The 23,075-nt window shown below is 40.1% G+C and overlaps 1 protein-coding gene across 1 annotated transcript in view; it reads right to left on the minus strand.

Annotated features, from left to right (window-relative positions):
- The window catches only part of MAP4K3 (mitogen-activated protein kinase kinase kinase kinase 3), a 187,945-nt gene that overhangs the window by 109,368 nt on the left and 55,502 nt on the right, over positions 1 to 23,075 (minus strand). Inside the window, exon 2 of the mRNA XM_052649831.1 lies at positions 20,696 to 20,753. Within this exon, the coding sequence (XP_052505791.1) occupies positions 20,696 to 20,753 (58 nt within the window). The remainder of the gene's footprint in view (positions 1 to 20,695; positions 20,754 to 23,075) is intronic.

Genomic DNA, 23,075 nt, shown 5'->3' on the forward strand with positions numbered 1-23,075 from the left:
GTCCCTTGGACTGCAAGGAGATCCAACCAGTTCATTCTAAAGATCAGTCCTGGATGTTCTTTGGAAAGACTGATGCTAAAGCTGAAACTCCAGTACTTTGGCCACCTCATGCAAAGAGTTGACTCATTGGAAAAGACTCTGATGCTGGGAGGGATTGGGGGCAGGAGGAGAAAGGGACGACAGAGGATGAGATGGTTGGATGGCATCACCAACTCGATGGACATGAATTTGGGTAGGCTCTGGGAGTTGGTGATGGACAGGGAGGCCTAGCGTGCTGCAATTCATGGGGTTGCAAAGAGTCGGACACGACTGAGCGACTGAAGGAATACAAGGGTAAAACTTCTATCTCTACCAGGGTTACCAATGAGAACCACAGTCTATTATTCAGGGAGAGTTCTAATTTTCAGATGCTTCAAGCTCCCAGACATTGTGGTTTTCTCTCACAAGACCTGATTTTAAATAAAGTTTTATAGTGGCTCTTGATCTATTCTCGAGGCCATGAAGGCATTAACCAAAATCAAATAAAACTCACTAAGCTATCATTCCCGAAAATAAAAAAAGTATGGCAAAACTATTCTCCCCATAAACTCAATTTTGACTTATATCTGCCTCTAATGTTAACACAGACAGTACCTCTTCCTTGTCCTTTGTCTTATGAGGCACACTTTACGTCTCATTCTTTCACCCTAAAATCCTGCCCATCCCTGCCTACCATGGTACTCAAGTGTGGATGTTTTAATAGCAATAGGTCTTCTTACCAGGGGAGTCTCTCATCTCCATCTATCCTGTGTATACAGACCACACCACTAACCTATTTTTTAAAAATCCCATCATCCACAGGGTAGAGCCTAAATCTCTGTGCAATAACATTTATGGTTCTCCATACGCTATAATCAATCTGCTCTTCACATCTTATTTCCTTCTATTTCCTATTTATTTCCCACTATGACAAACAGAGCATAGTCACTAGTGTTAGTCACTCAGTTGTGTCTGACTCTTTGTGACCCCATGGACCATAGCCTGCCAGGCTCCTTTGTCCATGGAATTCTCTAGGCAAGATACTAGAGTGGGTAGCCATCCCCTTCTACGGGGGCTCTTCCTAAGCCAGGGATTGAACCTAGGTGTCTTGCACTGCAGGCAGATTCCTTACCATCTGAGCCACTGGGGGAATCCAACAGAGCATACCGCTGTAGTTAAATCAAACTACAATCTTCCCAACAGGCCTAGCAAGTCAACACCGCCTCTGCTTTCACGTTATCCTCATATGAAACACTCTCCATTCCCTTATACTGCCAGCAAAATCCCAGCCAGCCTGAAAGACTCAGCTCAGCTGACCTGTTCTTTTCTTACTTACCCCAAGTGAAGTGAACCTCACAACCTCTCTGGACCCACCAAGTGAATCAGGAGATATTAGCTCCTCTGTTCTATCAGTATTCTTTCACCCAGCATCTTGCCTAAATAGGCCCTATCTAGAGTATTTCACAAGAAAACAGCCAAGGCCAGCTACTCAGAGACCTGTGAACTGGTAACCTTTTTCTAGCCACAGCCAGCACCATTCCTTATTGCCAGTACCACTACTCATACATATATTCTGCTCAGTGGGTAAATCTCTGCAATTAGGCTACTTACACACGCTCTCTGGCTGGTTAGTTTTCACAATGGGTAACAAGCTCTTTGAAGGGAGGAACCACGTCTTTGTACCTATTCCAATTAAACTGAGTACTAAACAAATATTCACGAAGCTGCATCACTGAAGTGACACACGGTTGAGGAGGAGGAAGAAACTGCAGATATAAGTAAAAAGTCTTTATTTTTGAACATTATTCCCTTGCCCTGTGTATATCTGACCAGTACAGTGGGCCTCAAGCTTACTGTGACAATAACGTGGCTCTAGTATGTTAAGGAGTGGCTAGGCAATCCATGGCTAATCTTTGGAAAGTAATTATCACGAATGATGTAACAACTCCCTTCATGAGGGCAATAAACACCTGGCAGCACCGAATAAACAACTGGTGGCAAGGGATTCAGTCAAGCGCTCAGGGAGATGGGAAAAGCAGCAGATGGTTCAATTCCCTCCCTGCCCTCTGTGACACGAGACGGAGGAGGAAAATGCACTCTCCCACCTCTCAGGACAGAGAAGGCTAATGTCAAAGGCTGGCAGGAAAGAAGATTCCTAACAGTTAACTCTGGAGACCCATGAAAATATTGTGGAATGGGTCTCACTGGTACTTAGTCACACTTTAAAAATTTTGCTTTACAGTTTAATAAACAATGCTCTTCTGAAAACAAAACATCACACCTTATTTTCTCACGATGAATTTTCCTACTTATCAATCTCAGTATTTTTCATGGTGTTGGAAGAGGAATGAGTTTCCCTACTTAGAAGAGTTGCTCCCATGAGCTGCTACCAAATTAATCAGTGTTGTCTGTCTGCATTTATATTCTACTTTAATAACTAAAGCTGTAAAAAATACCACAAATGAGTGACTACAAGCAACTTTAATTAAATACTATTTCTTTAGTGTGAAAAACTAACGAACAACTGGTAAAGAGTCAAAGGAATCAGGTCCGCAAACAAGATGAATGGCCTTGGGTAAATTACAAGGGCAGTGCCTACTTCCCTGCAATAGGAAATGTGAGCGTTAGGCTGAAGAGACTGTTCAAATGATACTTCTCTGCCTTCAGGTATTTTCTACGCCAAGTTCTGAAAATTGTAAAAAAAATCTGACCACCATCTATCTATGACCTAAAAAGTATCTTCTGGCTCTAAAATAGACTTTAAAACACAAGAAGAAAAAAGATAAGAACTTGAAAGTGAAATCTGAAAGTACTGTGTTGATTTGGGTTTTTCCATAAGATGTAGTAAAACCCAAACCAACTTTTGGGCCAACCCAATACCTATCTGTGCATTCTATTATATTAGCAGGCTCTGCCACAAGCGTTCATTTGGATCCCTTTTTAACCTTCTTTTAAAGTAAGTCTCAAGAGCTAGCAGTGTACTAGCTCCATCAGCCTAACAACCACAGAAACAAACCTGCAGTCTGACAAGAGCAGGTTTACTGACCCACTGCAGCAAGGAAGACTGCACACCGGGGGAAGCTTCAGCTGTCTCACAAAACAAAGGAGAAAGAGTAGTTATAAGATTTGGGGAAGAGTAGCTGGCCTTCCCTGGTGGCTCGAATGGTTAAGAATCTGCCTGCAATGTGGGAGACCTGGGTTGGGAAGATCCCCCGGAGGAGGGCATAGCAATCCACTCTAGTATTCTTGCCTGGAGAATCCCCATGGACAGAGGAGCCTGGCGGGCTACAGTCCATGGGGTCAAACAGTTGGACACAACTGAGCAGAGTGTGAAAGCTGTAAGACTTACAACTATAATAATATTTATAGTAGTGATAAAAGAGTAGAGTATAGGGCTCCCCAGGTGGCACTATGGCAAAGAATTCGCCTGTCAACACAGGAGATGGAAGAGATGCTGGTCCAGTCCCTGGGCTGAGAAGATCCCCCGGAGGAGGGCATGGCAACCGACTCCAGTATTCTTGTCTGGAGACTCCCATGGTCAGAGGAGCTTGGTGGGCTGCAGGCCACAGGCTGCAAAGAATCGGACACGAGTGAAGTGACTTAGCACGTACGCACAGAGTCCAGGTGAAATTTACATAAAGCTGTGGTTTTATAGGCTTAGAGCAAAGCAGAGCTGTGTGTAAAGGGCCTACTTCAGGACTGGACTGCAAAGTGAACCAAGATCCTCCTTCCTCAGGAACTACAAAGTTAAGACAGATGTGGATGCGGTGTCCAGAAACCCCTTATCTGGAGCTGTGTTTCTCGGCATTAAGACCACTACTCTATGTCAGAGAGACCTAGATTCTCCAGGCAAGAGTGGGATGTTTTATTCTTCCTGATATAATTACACACAAGTCAAGTTTCTGACAGCCTGATTTTCCAAAACAAAGTTTTCCAGTGAGTTGGCAAGCCATAGTCATTCAAAGACAGGGTTTGTTATGACATTTCACAGCTCTATCATTCTTGGGAGAAATATTGCTTCTTGTTGAGTTTGAGGTTTTATCTATGTCTGCTATTCCAGCCTGATAAATGGCCAGATTCTGACTTTCTCTGCTATTTAAGATTCCTGTCTCCATTTTATGTCAGCATGTAAAAGAACAGCTTGCTAATTATACTGATTACATTATGCTCTTCAGAAAAGTTTCTTTGCCGATTTATCTTTTGTTTATTATACAGCAATTTCTCCATGAAAGATATCCAACTTCAGTGGATACACTGGTTTTGAAAAAAACATTATCTTACCTCAGTGAAGTTCTTAAATGGAAACTGGACTTATTTAATGTGCCAGCTTAATTTCAACTAGTATAATGCCCTCAAGGTCCATCCACGTTGCTGCAAACGGCAGATTTCTTTTTCTCTCCTGGCTGAATAATACTCCGTGTATATATGTATACACACGCACGCACACATGCACACACCCATATCTTCTTTATCCATTCACCCACAGACACTTAGGTTGTTTCTTTATCTGCGCAGTTGTGAATAATGACATAGGAGTGCAGGTAGCTCTTCGATATCCTTTCATATCCTTTTGATATATACCTAGAAGTGGGACAGCTGGATCACACTGCAGTTCTATTTTTCATTTTTTAAGGAATCTTTATAGTGTTTTCCACAGTGGCTACACCAATTTACATTCCCACCAACAGTGCACAGGGGTGCCCTGTTCTCCACCTCCTCACCAACATTTATCCCTTGATAAAAAATGGGATATTTTTATGATAAAAATCTAAAAACCTTTGCACAGCAAAGGGAACCTCAAGAAAATGAAAAGACAGCCTACAGCATGGGAGAAAACATCTGAGAATCATATACTGGGTAAGAGGTTAATATCCAAGAAAATATAAAAAAAAAACTCATAAAAGTTAATGGCAAGAAACCCCAAACAATCTGATTTAATAATGGACAGAGGAACTAAAGAGATATTTTTCTGAGGAAGACACACAAATGGCCAACAAGTATATAAAAGGCGCTCAACATCATTAATCACCAGGGAAATACAAACAAACCACAATAAGATATCACCTCATGTCTGTTAAAATGGTTATCATAAACAATACAAAAGATAGCAAGCGTAGAGTAGTTTTTATTGTGAAGATCTCTGGGACTACAATGTAATTTATAAAACATCAATAAAATGTAAACTTTGTTAGAAGCAACTGGTCTTAAATGGAAACTGGACTTTCTTCTATACTGGTATATTATGGGAATGCAGTAAATATTAAATTTGTATTAGCAGTATTTCAAGTAAAATGCCAGAAGTCACTGGTCTGCATTACATAGTGGGAATCAAGAAGACTTTCTGCAGGAAGATGAGATCATGAAGCGACACTATCTGGGTAATATTGTTCTCTCTTCTATAAAATATTACTATTTCTATCTCTCATTAAAAACTTGTCTTAGTATTGCTCAGGTATTTTTTTTTTTTACCCACTTCATGAGTAAGGCTTAAAATAAATTTACAAATATTTTTTTGTTATCCTCTGAGACTTTGGAGAAAAGGTAACATGGATGGATAATTTATATAACAGGGCAGGAAATGCACTAATGAGGAGTTTTAAAAATAGAGACAAATTTACCTACCTAGGGGTAGTACCCTGTCTAATTCCCTTAATACTAATTTCTAAAGAAAAGTTTTTTAATAGGTAAAAATTGATGACGTATTGTTTCTAGGTGATATTTCAGGAACAGTTCTTGAACAGCAGCATAGGTAAGTCAATGGGCATAATAAAAACAGTTGATTTCTAACTTCAATTAGGTAGTCAACACTGTAGAACAATTCCATCACTGCTAACTGATCAGTTCCATCTATTTTCTCACCCGGGTTCAAATCCTCATAATAAAAACACACAGATTGCCTCGTGGGGTAGACTACCGTTTGTGCCTCCAAAAGCCATTCTTTCCTTCTTCTTGGACATGCTAACAACCACATTTCCCAGCCTCTATCATTTCCCTCTTGCATTTCTGCAGCCACTGAAGTTAAGTTCTAGCAACGAAATGAGCAACAAAAACGAGCAGAACTGGTGTGTGACTTCCAACCTCACTTCGCAAAAAGAAAAGTTACTCCCCTTAAAATATCTATCTCTCTACCTGCAAGCTATAAGATGTACATACCAGTGACCCAACCTCACATCAGCAGATGAATTAATGCTCCACTGGGTGATGCCATAAAACGCAAGGAACATGCATCCTTGAACAACCTATTGGAACAGAACTGAATTACCAACTTGGGTTCACCTCAGAACTGTTATGAGAGAGAGAAATAAATCTCAATTTTGTTTCAGTTCAGTTCAGTTCAGTCCCTCAGTCGTGTCTGACTCTTTGCAACCCCATGAATCGGAGCATGCCAGGCCTCCCTGTCCATCACCAACTCCCGGAGTTCACTCAAACTCACGTCCATGAGTCAGTGATGAGATCCAGCCATCTCATCCTCTGTCGTTCCTTTCTCCTCCTGCCCCCAATCCCTCCCAGCATCAGTCTTTTCCAATGAGTCAACTCTTCACATGAGGTGGCCAAAGTACTGGAGTTTCAGCTTTAGCATCAGTCTTTCCAAAGAAATCCCAGGACTGATTTCCTTTAGCATGGACTGGTTGGATCTCCTTGCAGTCCAAGGGACTCTCAAGAGTCTTCTCCAACACCAAAGTTCAAAAGCATCAATTCTTCAGCACTCAGCTTTCTTCACAGTCCAACTCTCACATCCATACATGACCACTGGAAAAACCATAGCCTTGACTACAGGGACCTTTGTTGGCAAAGTAATGTCTCTGCTTTTGAAAATGCTGTCTAGGTTGGTCATAACTTTCCTCCCAAGCAGTAAGCGTCTTTTAATTTTGTGGCTGCAATCACCATCTGCAGTGATTTTGGAGCCCCCCAAAATAAAGTCTGCCACTGTTTCCACTGTTTCCCCATCTATTTCCCATGAAGTGATGGGACTGGATGCCATGATCTTTCTTTTCTGAATGTTGAGCTTTAAGCCAACTTTTTCACTCTCCACTTTCACTTTCATCAAGAGGCTCTTTAGTTCCTCTTCACTTTCTGCCATAAGGGTGGTGTCATCTGCATATCTGAGGTTATTAATATTTCTCCCGGCAATTTTGATTCCAGCTTGTGCTTCTTCCAGCCTAGCGTTTCTCATGATGTACTCTGCCTGTAAGTTAAATACGCAGGGTGACAATATACAGTCTTGACATACTCCTTTTCCTATTTGGAATCAGTCTGTTGTTCCATGTCCAGTTCTAACTGCTGCTTCCTGACCTGCATATAGGTTTCTCAAGAGGCTGGTCAGGTGGTCTGGTATTCCCATCTCTTTCAGAATTTTCCACAGTTTCTTGTGATCCACACAGTCAAAGGCTTTGGCATAGTCAAGAAAGCAGAAATAGATGTTTTTCTGGAACTCTGTTGCTTTTTCCATGATCCAGCAGATGTTGGCAATTTGATCTCTGGTTCCTCTGCCTTTTCTAAAACCAGCTTGAACATCTGGAATTTCACAGTTCACGTACTGCTAAAGCCTGGCTTGCAGAATTTTGAGCATTACTTTACTAGCGTGTGAGGTGAGTGCAACTGTGTGGTAGTTTGAGCATTCTTTGGCATTGCTTTTCTTTGGAATTGGAATGAAAACTGACTTTTTCCAGTCCTGTGGCCACTGCTGAGTTTTCCAAATTTGCTGGCATATTGAGTGCAGCAGTTTCACAGCATCATCTTTCAGGATTTTAAACGGCTCCACTGGAATTCCATCACTTCCACTAGCTTTGTTCGTAGTGATGCTTTCTAAGGCCCACTTGACTTCACATTCCAAGACGTTTGGCTCTAGGTGAGTGATCACACCTTCGTGATTATCTGGGTCGTGAAGATACTTTTTGTACAGTTCTTCTGTGTATTCTTGCCACCTCTTCTTAATATCGTCTGCTTCTGTTAGGTCCATACCATTTCTGTCCTTTATCGAGCCCATCTTTGCATGAAATGTCCCCTTGGTATCTCTAATTTTCTTGAAGAGATCTCTAGTCTTTCCCATTTTGTTGTTTTCCTCTATTTCTTTTACTAATCACTAAGGAAAGCTTTCTTATCTCTCCTTGCTATTCTTTGGAACTCTGCATTCAAATGGGTATATCTTTCCTTTTCTACTTTGCCTTTTGCATCTCTTCTTTTCTCAGCTATTTGTAAGGCCTCCTCAGACAACCATTTTGCATTTCTTTTTCTTGAGAATGGTCTTGATCACTGCCTCCAGTACAATGTCAAGAACCTCTGTCAATAGTTCTTCAGGCACTCTGTTAGATCTCATCCCTTGAATCTATTTGTCACTTTCACAGTATAATCATAAGGGATTTGATTTAGGTCATACCTGAATGGTCTAGTAGTTTTCCCTACTTTCTTCAATTTCAGCCTGAATTTGTAAATAAGGAGTTCATGATCTGAGCCACAGTCAGCTCCTGGTTTTGTTTTTGCTGACTATTTAGGGCTTCTCCATCTTTGGCTGCAAAGAATGTAATCAATCTGATTTCAGTATTGACCATCTGGTGATGTTCATGTGTAGAGTCTTCTCTTATGTTGTTGGAAGAGGGTGTTTGCTATGACCAGTGCATTCTCTTGGCAAAACTCCATTAGCATTTGACCTGTTTTGTTATGTACTCAAAGGCCAAATTTGCTTCTTACTTTAGGTATCTCTTGACTTCCTATTTTTTGCATTCCAGTCCCCTATAATGTTAAGGACATCTTTTCTGGGTATTAGTGCTAGAACGTCTTATAGTTCTTCATAGAATCATTCAACTTCAGCTTTTTCAGTTATTCTTTGGAACTCTGCATTCAAATGAGTATATCTTTCCTTTTCTCCTTTGCTTTCCGCTTCTCTTCTTTCACAGCTATTTGTAAGGCCTCCTCAGACAGCCATTTTGCTTTTTTGCATTTCTTTTCTATGGAGATGGTCTTGATCCCTGTCTCCTGTACAATGTCACAATTTTGTTTAGGTCACTTTGTTTTGGGTTTTTTTGCTATAGCAGTTAACCTGAATGTAATATGCTTCTTTTAAAAAATGTTTAAAATTTGATAGCTGATTTACAATTTGTGCCAATTTCTGCTGTACAGCAAAGTGACTCAGTTATACATATATATACACATTCTCTTCCTAATACCCTTCTCAATATACCTCTTCACTGGTCTCTCTCTTTCCAATACTAATTCACATTTCAATTCATCTGCCATATTACTACCAGTTATCTTTTAAAACACAGACTAAATATTAGTCTTCTCCCTAATAATCTTTTGTGACCCATGGCTCTAGACTTTCTGGCATGGAACAAAGGTATTATGGTACATATTCTGGCCCTAAGTATCTTTCTGGTTTTCATCCTTTATGATCCACTCCCATCCTGGACCATGCCCCCCTTTTTCCCATGAAGGTTCTTTAGCTCCAGCATCACTAGACTTCAGCTTTTTCCAATGAACAGAAAAACAAAACGTAACTTTGTAAAGCGAAAGACAGAAGAGGTAAAGAAAATTAAATCTGACTGAGCGACCAAAAAAAGGTATGAGGAGACAGTATATACACACATGGTATGAAGAGACAGGATACACACACATGGTCACTGAAGTGATTAACTTCAGGGTTTGTTCTTTCTGAGAAGCATTTGAAGATGCACTGATTATCCAGTGGCTGAAATGTCAACAGCATCAACATTCACAAAAAAAACAAAATAAGTGGTTATTTAAATTATATGGATAATATATACTTTTTATTGAGGTGACGTCCGTATGACAAAGTAGCACTTAGTATATTCACAACATTGTGCTGCCATCACCTCTATCTAGTTTCAAAACACTTTATCGCCCCCAAAGGTGACCCCACACCCACTAAGCAGTCACTTCCCCTTCCTCCCTCTCCCTAGCCCCTGGCAACAACAAACTAGATTTCTGTCTCTTTGGACTTACTTATGCTGTATATTGCATATATTAATAAATAGAATATACAAAAGGCGACCTACTGTGTTTGGCTTTTTTCATTTAGCATAATGTTTCTGAGGTTCATCCTTTTTGTAGTTTTATCAGTATGGATGATATAAATTTTACAAGCAGGAATATTTGTAAATGCCACATACTGACACCAACCTAAAGGCTCACACATAGACCGGTGATTGAATTTACTGTATAGTCATATGATGGAGTAACTATACAGAATGAGGATTAATGTGGAATGATTTCTCAGACATAATGTTAAATGAAAAGGGCAAAATTCAAAGGGATAGATGCTCTAGCTATCTACCTTTTGTGAAAAAACAGAAAATAAGAAAATACCCAAGTACTGCTCATTTGGGTAAACAAAACGACACAGCATGGAAAGGATAACCTTGAGACCATAAATTGTGGTTATCAACAGGGGATGAGTGGGAATAGAATAAAAAAGAAGAATACTTCCCTAAATCATGTTCAAGTTTCATGTACTTCACAAATACTCTAAAGGAATGAAATCAAAGATGAATACAAACAGAAACAAATGAACTGGTCAGGTTTTCATGGGGTAAAGTGCGTCCCCTCAAAAGATATGGCGAAATCAACCTCCAGTACTTCTGAATGTGATCCTATTTGGAAATAAGGTCTTCACTGTAATGAAGTTAAGATGAGGCCTTTATGGTGGTCTCTATAGCTGGTGTCTTCATACGAAAGAGAAATTTGAACATGGGGTGTTCACTCTGAGATGATGGAGGTAAGGACTGGAACCATCTATAAGCCACAGAATACCAAAATTGTTGGCCATATTTCTCAGAGTTCTCAGTAGGAACCAACTCTGCTAACACCTTGATTTCCAACTTGTATAGCCTCCCCTGTAGAGAATAAACTTCTGCTGTTTCAAGCCATCTAGGTTGTGCTACTTTGTTATGGCAGCCAGCCTGGAAACTAATAAACCAGACAGGCTTCAAAGGAATAACATAAGCAATTTTGAAAGGGAGAAGGAGAACCAGATTTTAGAATAATATATGCCCTCTGCCTATAGATCAAGAGAATTCTGAACAAACAATGACCTCCAGTTAGTAGCTGAGTTTCCAAGGGAGGCACAGGTTCACAATTCTGAAATTACTTTTATGTTCAAGGGTTAAGCAAATAAATAAATATACTGTTGATAATGGAAATGAAGTTTGTCTCTGTTGGAGAAGGAAGTTACACATATGGAATGGAGAGAAGAGTATTAGATTGGTATTGGAGGTATAAGCATGAAATCATGGTTTTCAACAAAGATAGATGGGGGTGGGGGAGGGAAGAGGTACGTGGGTATACATATATATTTATGTGTGCATATACACACCTATTTCCTGGCTCTATCCCTGAAGATAATTTAGCAGAAACCATGCATCAGTAGCGATAAACAGACCCAGCATTCAAAACAAAGGCTCAGGAACCCTTTCAGATTAAAACAAACAAACAAACAAACAGAAGAGACCTGGCAACTGATTGCAACACATCCTCCTAGATTTTCTTTTTTCTAAAAACATACTACTGGGGCAACTGACAAAATCTGAGTAAGAACTGTGGATTAAATACTAGCCCCATAGCAGCATTAATTTCCTGATATTGATCACTGTACTGTTATGTAAGGCAATGAATGACATTCCATTGTTTTAAGGAAATACACACAAAAAGTATTCAGAGGAAGAGAGTATTTTAAGTGTAGGAAAAGAAATATTGAGAAATCTAGATGAAATATTAAAATTCTTTGTACTATTCTTTCCAATTTTCCCTAAAGTCTGAATTTACGTTAAATAAACCTGTAACAACTTAAAATTTAATTTAATATTGAAAATAATGAACAATGAGCTCTATCACAGAGAGGCAAGCTTTCAAAAAATATTGCTGGAGAACTGGAAACTATTCTAAAAATTCCAGGAAGCACCTGTAAGGCAATATAGTGAATACAAAATAGCACAGGCTCTAAGAAAACATGAACTTGGATTTGAATTTGCTCCTCTGTTATACAGTCCTAGGCAAATTAATCTTTCGTTGTCTCTATTCTATGAGATGGGGATGAAAATACCATACCTACTGCATTGCCTCTCACTATGAGGATTAACTTCTCAAGAGGCAGGTCAGGTGGTCTGGTATTCCCATCTCTTTCAGAATTTTCCACAGTTTCTTGTGGTCCACACAGTCAAAGGCTTTGGCATAGTCAAGAAAGCAGAAATAGATGTTTTTCTGGAACTCTGTTGCTTTTTCCATGATCCAACGGATGTTGGCCATTTGATCTCTGGTTCCTCTGCCTTTTCTAAAACCAGCTTGAACATCTGGACGTCCAAGGTTCACGTATTGCTAAAGCCTGGCTTGCAGAATTTTGAGCATTACTTTACTAGCATGTGAGACGAGTGCAACTGTGAGGTAGTTTGAGCATTCTTTTGCATTGCCTTTCTTTGGGATTGGAATGAAAACAGACCTTTTCCAGTCCTGTGGCCACTGCTGAGTTTTCCAAATTTGCTGGCATATTGAGTGCAGCACTTTCACAGCATCATCTTTCAGGACTTTAAACGGCTCCACTGGAATTCCATCACCTCCACTAGCTTTGTTCATAGTGATGCTTTCTAAGGCCCACTTGACTTCACATTCCAAGATGTTTGGCTCTAGATGAGTGATCACACCTTCGTGATTATCTGGGTCGTGAAGATCTTTTTTGTACAGTTCTTCTGTGTATTCTTGCCACTTCTTCTTAATATCTTCTGCTTCTGTTAGGTCCATACCATTTCTGTCCTTTATCGAGCCCATCTTTGCATGAAATGTTCCCTTGGTATCTCCAATTTTCTTGAAGAGATCTCTAGTCTTTCCCATTCTGTTGTCTTCCTCTATTTCTTTGCATTGATCACTGAAGAAGGCTTTCTTATCTCTTCTTGCTATTCTTTGGAACTCTGCATTCAGATGGGAATATCTTTCCTTTTCTCCTTTGCTTTTCGCCTCTCTTCTTTTCACAGCTATTTGTAAGGCCTCCCCAGACAGCCATTTTGCTTTTTTGCATTTCTTTTCCATGGGGATGGTCTTGATCCCTGTCTCCTGTACAATGTCACGAACCTCATTCCATAGTTCATCAGGCACTCTTTCTATCAGATCTAGGCCCTTAAATCTATTTCTCACTTCCACTGTATAATCATAAGGGATCTGATTTAGGTCATACCTGAATGGTCTAGGGGTTTTCCCTACTTTCTTCAATTTAAGTCTGAATTTGGCAATAAGGAGTTCATGATCTGAGCCACAGTAAGCTCCTGGTCTTGTTTTTGTTGACTGGATAGAGTTTCTCCATCTTTGGCTGCAAAGAATATAATCAATCTGATTTCAGTGTTGACCATCTGGTGATGTCCATGTGTAGAGTCTTCTCTTGTGTTGTTGGAAGAGGGTGTTTGCTATGACCAGTGCATTTTCTTGGCAAAACTCTATTAGTCTTTGCCCTGCTTCATTCCACATTCCAAGGCCAAATTTGCCTGTTACTCCAGGTGTTTCTTGACTTCCACCTTTTGCATTCCAGTCCCCTATAATGAAAAGGACATCTCTTTTGGGTATTAGTTCTCAAAGGTCTTGTAGGTCTTCATAGAACCGTTCAACTTCAGCTTCTTCAGCGTTACTGTTTGGGGCGTAGACTTGGATAACTGTGATACTGAATGGTTTGCCTTGGAGACAAACAGAGATCATTCTGTCGTTTTTGAGACTGCATCCAAGTACTGCATTTCGGACTCTTTTGTTGACCATGATGGCTACTCCATTTCTTCTGAGGGATTCCTGCCTGCAGTAGTAGATATAACGGTCATCTGAGTTAAATTCACCCACTCCAGTCCATTTTAGTTCGCTGATTCCTAGCATGTCGACGTTCACCCTTGCCATCTCTTGTTTGACCACTTCCAATTTGCCTTGATTCATGGACCTGACATTCCAGGTTCCTATGCAATATTGCTCTTTACAGCATCAGATCTTGCTTCTATCACCAGTGACATCCACAACTGGGTACTGTTTTTGCTTTGGCTCCATCCCTTCATTCTTTCTGGAGTTATTTCTCCACTGATCTCCAGTAGCATATTGGGCACCTAATGACCTGGGGAGTTCCTCTTTTGGTATCCTATTATTTTGCCTTTTCATACTGTTCATGGGGTTCTCAAGGCAAGAATACTGAAGTGGCTTGCCATTCCGTTCTCCAGTGGACCACATTCTAGAAATCTGTATGCAGGTCAGGAAGCAACAGTTAGAACTGGACATGGAACAACAGACTGGTTCCAAATAGGAAAAGGAGTATGTCAAGGCTGTATATTGTCACCCTGCTTATTTAACTTATATGCAGAGTACATCATGAGAAACGCTGGACTGGAAGAAACACAAGCTGGAATCAAGACTGCCGGGAGAAATATCAATAACCTCAGATATGCAGATGACACCAACCTTACGGCAGAAAGTGAAGAGGAGTTAAAAAGCCTCTTGATGAAAGTGAAAGAGGAGAGTGAAAAAGCTGGCTTAAAGCTCAACATTCAGAAAACTAAGATCATGGCATCTGGTCCCATCACTCCATGGGAAATAGATGGGGAAACAGTGGAAACAGTGGCAGACTTTATTTCTGGGGGCTCCAAAATCACTGCAGATGGTGACTGCAGCTATGAAATTAAAAGACGCTTACTCCTTGGAAGAAAAGTTATGACCAACCTAGATAGTATATTCAAAAGCAGAGACATTACTTTGCCGACTAAGGTCCGTCTAGTCAAGGCTATGGTTTTTCCTGTGGTCATGTATGGATGTGAGAGTTGGGCTGTGAAAAAGGCTGAGCCCCGAAGAACTGATGCTTTTGAACTGTGGTGTTGGAGAAGACTCTTGAGAGTCCCCTGGACTGCAAGGAGATCCAACCAGTCCATTCTGAAGGAGATCAGCTCTGGGATTTCTTTGGAAGGAATGATGCTAAAGCTGAAGCTCCAGTACTTTGGCCACCTCATGCGAAGAGCTGACTCACTGGAAAAGACTCTGATGCTGGGAGGGATTGGGGGCAGGAGGAGAAGGGGACGACCGAGGATGAGATGGCTGGATGGCATCACGGACTCGATGGAAGTGAGTCTAAGTGAACTCTGGGAGATGGTGATGGACAGGGAGGCCTGGCGTGCTGTGATTCTTGGGGTCGCAAAGTTCAGACACTACTGAGCGACTGAACTGAACTGAACTGAACTGAACTGATGAGGATTAATTGAGACAACACACGTGAAGAGCTCCGTATAGGCTCTGGCACTTTGTCCTAAGCAAGCATCCAAAAAGTGGCTGCTGGAACTTTTATCATCATTAGCATTATTGTTGTTGTTATGTGAGTTTGTGAATTTAAGGAAAATAATCCCACCATCTGGAAAAACATTAATAAGAAAGTTAATTTCTGTTAAACCAAGTTCTGCACATCATCATTATTTTCTACCGATTTCTGGGCCTGTTTGGAACTCTGCCAGGGGCTTCCCAGGTGGCACTAATGGTAAAGAACCTGCCAACCAATGCAGGAGAAATGAGACGTGAGTTCAATCCCTGGGATAGGAAGATTCCCCTGGAGAAGGGCATGGCAACCCTTTCCAGTTTTCTTTTCTGGAGAATTCCATGGACAGAGGAGCCTGGGCAGGCTACAGTCCATGGGGTCACAAAGAGTCGGATATGGCCAAATTCTCCTTTGTACCTTCTCTGATATAGAACACAAACCCAATATGATAGCTGTATTTTCCTGGTTTTTAATTTTAAAAGGACCTGTTAGTACTTCAGAGCCTATTAATGTTATTTTAAGCATCTCCAATAGTTCTAAGCATGTGTAAGAGCACATGTGTGTGTGAGACACTCTGGGGAAAGTAAATGTTACCTTGCTGCTGCTGCTGCTAAGTCACTTCAGTCGTGTCCGACTCTGTGCAACCCCATAGACGGCAGCCCACTAGGCTCCCCCATCCCTGGGATTCTCCAGGCAAGAACACTGGAGTGGGTTGCCATTTCCTTCTCCAGTGCATAAACGTGAAAAGTGAAAGTGAAGTCGCTCAGTCGTGTCCGACTCCTAGTGACCCCATGGACTGCAGCCCACCAGGCTCCTCTGTCCATGGGATTTTCCAGGCAAGAGTACTGGAGTGGGTTGCCATTGCCTTCTCCGAATGTTACCTTATACAACACCTATAGACTTTAAAGACTAAATTGGATATATCAAAGATTCAAACTAAACATATAAAAAGGGCTCTTTTTTTAATTTGGTGGTGGTGGTTTAGTTGCTAAGTCATGTCTGACTCTTGTGACCCCATGGACTGTAGCCCGCCAGGCTCCTCTGTCTACAGGATTCTCCAGGTAAGAATACTGGAGTGGGTTGCCATTTCCTTCCCCAATACATTAAACTACTTAATTTTCACACCAATGTTATGAAGTAGAAACTACTGCTATCCCTACTGTGCAGAAAGGAAAAACAGGCAGAGCAGTTAAGTACCTGCCAAGGTCACACAGTTTGCTGTGCTGGAGCCTCAGTGATAATCTAAGCATCTGGGTCCAAAGTCCACATTCTTACCCACTATCCCACGTGTGCTTTGACTCCCACTATCCATCATGGAAACAACTGGGCTGCAAGCTAAGCACTTCCTTAGCAACTTTAACTTTTCAGAACATAAGTGAGAATCTGGCACGCACCCAAAGGTACCATGAGAAGACAAGAGAGACAACGCAGAGTTCAAAGGAAAGTTCTTCTGATAAACTCACAGCATGCTCTTTTTCATGAGATACAATTCTAACAAACCTCATCGTCCAGTCTTCTGGCCAACAGTGCAACAGAAACAAGCAGACAGAGGAGGCAGATATAAAGGGCTAGACTTCAAAAATCAAGAAATGTGCCCTATCATTTTAATCTTAATACAATGCATTGTCAGTAAATGTTAACTGACGTAAAGAGAAGCAACTAGGGGATTCCCTGACAGTCCAGTGGTTAGGATTCTATTAAGTCAGTCGCTCAGCACGGCCATCAGAGAGATGGGAGTGGGGGGGAGCAGGGGCAACTCGTGACACTGAGTGGGGAAAGGTTATCATTTAGAGCCTTTTTCTAAGACGCAAAGTGACGTTTATTTGTCATGAGCTGCTGAAGGCAACTTATAACTATTAGTTACATTATGATAACTATCTACTCTCAGCATGCTATTTGAGATGAAATGCATTTGAGAAATACTTACAGATAATGGTTAAAACAACTTTGGCAATTTAAATAGAATTTTAGAAAATTTACCTCTATGAAATCCTTTATTTTTCAAAGTCACTGAGTATCTTATTGTATCTACCTCTGATATCCAAACAATACTATTATCAGACATTATGTTACCCTTCATCAAATTATACACAAAAAATTAAAACAATTTTGCCCAAATAAGGTTTCACTTAGCTTCAGGTTCAGATTGGATATCAGTTATCAAGAAAAAGGGGAAAAACAGCTACTTTGGATGCAAATTCTTAAAATCCTTTTCATTACACTTGACTATTTCAGGTTTAGTTTTTGTTTTTAAAAATGTCAAAGACTAGATATTACAATTCTAATTCAGAAAAATGAGTACATAACACTACCAATGAAGCTGTCCTCTTCTACCACATTCCAAATCAAACCTGAATCTTACCAGTCGTCGAGAGCTAACTCTCAACCCACAGATGACCACATTAAATGATTCTATGGGGAGATAACTGGCAAAACCCAGTTACCTGAGTTAAGGGGGTAAGTTCCATAGGAAAAACGACCAAGTTTCTTTTTTAAAAAGGCAGGGGGACAAGGAAAAAATAAAAAAAAAGTGAAGGCAGAACCTATAGACATAAAAGAAGTTTGAGACCTATCAACTAACTGCAACATGCGAAACTTGTTATTAAGAAGCTATTATTAATATTGTTAAGAGGTGACAATGGTATTATGATTACATTTTTATAAACTATATTAAGGCATATCTTAAAATCATGTAATTCATACATGGGCTTCCCTGGTGGCTCAGCACTAAAGAATTCACCTGCCAATGCAGGAGGCGCGGGGTGATCCCTGAGTTGGGAAGATCCCCTCGAAAAGGAAATGGCAACTCACTCCAGTATTCTTGCCTGGGAAATCCCAGGGACAGAGGAGCCTGGCAGACTACAGTTTGTGGCGTTGCGAAGAGTCGGCCATGACAAGAACTAAACTACAGCAATAACTAATCCATATAAAGTGCATCATTCAAAGATTTTTCTTTAATAAATTCACCTAGTTGTGCAACCATCGCATAAATCAATTTTAAAATATTTCCATTACCCAGTAAGACCCCTCACATCCATTAACTATTAATCCTTCCTCACACACACACCAGCTGACCAATCCTCTTTTTGACTCTGTAGATGTGTCTTTTGTGGACATTCCGCATTCACAGAATCATCTGGCTCCTTACACTACAATTTTTAAGGCTCATTAATGTCAGAGCATGTATCAACAGTTTGTTTCCTTTTACTGCTGAATAGTATTCCATTGCATTGTATAGACATATTTTGTCTATTCATTTACCAGTCGATGGGCAGTTAGGTTGCTGCGAACACACTGCTGTGGACACGTGTGTGTAAAAGTTGCTGTGTAGGTAGATACACAAGAGTGGAACTGCTAGGTCATTATGGCAAACTAATAAACTTTTCAAGAAATTTTTGAAGTGTTTTAGATATATTAGCTTATTTAATCCCTACAACAGCCTTAAGAGGAAGCTATTACTATTATCCCCATTTTAGGGATGAAGAAACAAAGGTCCATCCAAAAAGCTTAAGCAATGTGGTCAAGTCAGATGAGAATCAAAGTAGCTTGGCTTTAGCGTCTGCGGTCGTAACCACTGGGCCATATATTTCAAGGTCACTGACAAGTTAAACATTTCTCACAAGACATAAACAAATTAAAGAAATTTAATATAAAAATTCAGGTGGCTTCTAAGAACACAAAAGGAGAGAGTCCAATGTTAATTAAATTTAAGTGTATACCTCATAACATATATATGGTAGTAATTCTCATTATCTCTGAGTGGCAGAATAGGAATACATTTCTTTTTAATTGTATTTTCATTTATTACAGTGATACATATATATATATATACATATATATAAAAGGCAGTATTTAAGATTAACATAAAACAAACAACTCACTAATCAGAAACCAAATGACCTGATGAACAATAAGATTTTAAGTTCCTAATTTTTTAAAGGACATTTTAAGATGTCCTGAGTGAGTACTATGCATCGACCCTAAGGTGAGTGCTGCGGACATAAATCTGATTACAACTTAGGAACAAAGAAAGGCAACTCTAGAATCACAGCTGTGGGAAAAGGTGCTGCTGCAGGAGTCATCATCTTAATCAGAGGACGGGCTGGGGAGAAAGGCTTCCCAGAAGAGAAGGCACCAAACTGATTTGAGGGAATCGTGTATGAACACACTGCTTCTAAGCAGACTCTTTCATCAATATCATAGCCTCTTCTTAATGATTAAAAATGGAGGCACTGCTTCAAATGTCAAACCTTTCTTTTTTTTTCAGTTGGTCAATTTTGAATACCCACTAAATAACAGGAGTTTCAAAGAAAAGGAAAAAAGCTTTGTCTTGTGGTGTTAGAATATGGAGCATAAAAAAAAAAATCTGTAAATACCTATAAACGAGAAAGTATTTTTAAAATCCATTATATTCAAGTGTAGTTTAATCACAGTCAGTCAACGCATCCTTGAAACTTCATCCTAATAGCACTTCTAAGTCTACTGATGATCAAAATCAGGGGTGGGCAAACTACAAGCACAGGTGGCCTGGTTAGTTAAGAATGATTTTTAAGCAAGGAAGAGTATTTACGTTTAAGGAGGAAGAGAGCGAGAACCATATACAGAGACTAATGTGGTTCCAAAAGCCTACAATATTTTCCTCTCGACTTTTATAGAAAAAGTTATCTACAATAAAAAAAAAAAATTACTGGATGGATCTGTGGCCATACAGAAAAGCACTATCACTGAGGTGGAATTCAGTCTAGACACTAGTACACTTATTTACTTATGATGGGAGGGAGAAACTGGGGAGGGGAGAGGTTTTTAAGAGTACGTAGTTAGTTCAGAAAGACATGGGTTCTGCAGGGAGCGGGGGGAATTCAGGGATAGAATATAGTTGAAGCAGATGAAAAATAGGGAGTAGTCCTGGGGCTTGACAAGCCACTCCAGGTGGAAGGCAGCTATTGCAATATTAACGAGCCATAAAATGTGAGAGTTAGGTTTCTTGAGGAAACTGAGACTCAGAGCTAAAGTTACTTGCCAAAGTTCACAGAGCAGGAGTACGGGACACCAAGAACTGGTCTGCAAACACCAGATCCCAGTTCCGTTCTCTCCACTGCAGCACACTGCCTCTCGTCACTGGACAGAGTTAACCTGGACAAACACCGCCATCACTGTGTGACAAGTGAGCTCAAAGGAGTCCAGAGGGAACAGTCTCCTCCAGAGCTCCCCTTCCTCCTGCAATTATCAGTGGTTTTTCAGGGAAGAACTGGGCAAGGTGTCTACAGGTCTCAGAGAGGTGGAGCACAGACAACAGCTCTCTCTGCCAGACACTGGGAACAACAAGAGAATGTTGACCAAACATCATTAAAACAAGCCTGATATATCCAGTGGCTGAGGGCAATAAGAAACACCAAATTTCAATGAATTTACCTGGTTCCAATTTGATTACTTTAATTGCTGCCAGTTCACCGGTGTTAACATTCCGTGCCTAAAAAAGAAAAGAAGATAATTGTGAAAAGAAAGCTTTCATAAAAACTTTATGAAATGCTATTTTAGCTTACTACTTTTATTGTAAATTATTCAGAATATTTTTTAAAGCAAAAATTGTAAAAGTGATTTATATTCACAAAACAAACAGTATATTCTTCCCGATGAATTTCAACATCAATCCAAGTATAAATTTAATGATGATAATAACAGCAATTAACAGAAACCCAGACTGTAGTATATCCAGGCACTATTCCAAGTGTTTTTATATTTATTCACTGAATTTTTACAGCAATCTTAAGAGGCAGGCACTAATGTAATAATATCTATAATATTCTCAGGTTGCACATGAAGCACTTGAGGCACAGAGAACTTGCCAAGACCGTATAGCTAGGCACATGCTGGGATTCAAACCCAGGCAGTCTGACTCCAGAGCCGGAGTTTTTTAAGCATTACATTCAACTGCCATTCACTCAAGTTCAATTCAGTCACTCAGTCGTGTCCGACTCTGCAACCCCATGGACTTCAGCACACCAGGCTTCCCTGTCCATCACCAACTCCCAGAGCCTACTCAAACTCATGTCCATCACGTCGGTGATGCCATCCAGCCATCTCATCCTATGGCAGCCCCTTCTCCTGCCACCTTCAATCTTTCCCAGCATCAGGGTCTTTCGCATCAGGTGGCCAAAATATTGGAGTTTCAGCTTTAGCATCAGTCCTTCCAATGAATATTTAGGACTGATTTCCTTTAGGATGGACTGGTTGAATCTCCTTGCAGTCCAAGGGACTCTCAAGAGTCTCCTCCAACACCACAGTTTTAAAGCATCAATTCTTCGGCGCTCAGCTTTCTTTATAGTCCAACTCTCACATCAATACATAACTACTCGAAAAACCACAGCTTTGACTAGACAGACCTTTGTTGGCAAAGTAATGTCTCTGCTTTTCAATAGGCTGTCTAGGTTAGGTATAGCTTTTCTTCCAAGGAGCAAGCGTCTTTTAATTTCATGGCTGTAGTCACCATCTGCAGTGATTTTGGAGCCCCCCAAAAAAGTTTCTCACTTTTTCCATTGTTTCCTCATCTATCTGCCATGAAGCGATGGGACCAGATGCCATTATCTTAGTTTTCTGAATGCTGAGTTTTAAGCCAACTTTTTCACTGTCCTCTTTCATTCAAAGAATTCTGAATTAACTAGCTTTAAACTTTTAACGTAAAGAACCTTTAGAATATGAAAATCAAATACCTTAATATAACTGTAAAAACAAGCTCCTCATATCTGTTTAAACACATCTGATAGTATAAAGAAATCAATTCAATACAAACCAAATATATTTTACAAGCCACATATTAAAAATAAAAACTATTTAAAAAATCAATCCGTAATATTAGATTGCCAGTGTTCACAAGTGTAATTACATGTAAGTAAGCAGAAATCGTCTTTTCAACTTGTATAAAAATGGCAGCTATTTTTGTAAATTTAAAATGTTTTGTAATTGAATCAGAATTTTCAAATTATTTTACACTATGAACGGAAACTTAAATTGATTTTCATTTCAATTAATGAAGACCAATATATTCAATTCACTCAAAACTGAAAAATTCATTCATGTGATGAGAATTATTCCTAGTTTTAACACTTAAATGGACTGGTATGATGCTGTGAAAGTGCTGCACTGAATATGCCAGTAAATTTGGGAAACTCAGCAGTGGCCACATGACTGGAAAAGGTCAGTTATCCCTCCAATCCCAAAGAAAGACAATGCCAAAGAACGCTTAAACTACCGCACAATTCACTCATCTAACACGCTAGTAAGGTAATGCTCTAAATTCTCCAAGCCAGGCTTCAGCAATACGTGAACCGTGAACTCCAAATGTTCAAGCTGGTTTTAGAAAAGGCAGAGGAACCAGAGATCAAATTGCCAACATCTGTTGGATCATGGAAAAAGCAAGACAGTTGCAGAAAAACATCTATTTCTGCTTTCTTGACTATGCCAAAGCCTTTGACTGTGTGGATCACAAGAAACTGTGGAAAATTCTTCAAGAGATAGGAATACCAGACCACCTGACCTGCCTCTTGAGAAACCTATATGCAAGTCAGGAGGCAAGAGTCAAAACTGGACATGGAACAACAGACTGTTTCCAAATAGGAAAAGGAGTATGTCAAGGCTGTATATTGTCACCCTGCTTATTTAACTTCTATGCAGAGTACATCATGAGAAATGCTGGGCTGGAGGAAGCACAAGCTAGAATCAAGATTGCTGGGAGAAATATCAATAACCTCAGATATGCAGATGACACCACCCTTATGGCAGAAAGTGAAGAGGA

Source organism: Budorcas taxicolor, chromosome 11, assembly GCF_023091745.1.
Source record: "Budorcas taxicolor isolate Tak-1 chromosome 11, Takin1.1, whole genome shotgun sequence".
Classification (NCBI taxonomy): domain Eukaryota; kingdom Metazoa; phylum Chordata; class Mammalia; order Artiodactyla; family Bovidae; genus Budorcas; species Budorcas taxicolor.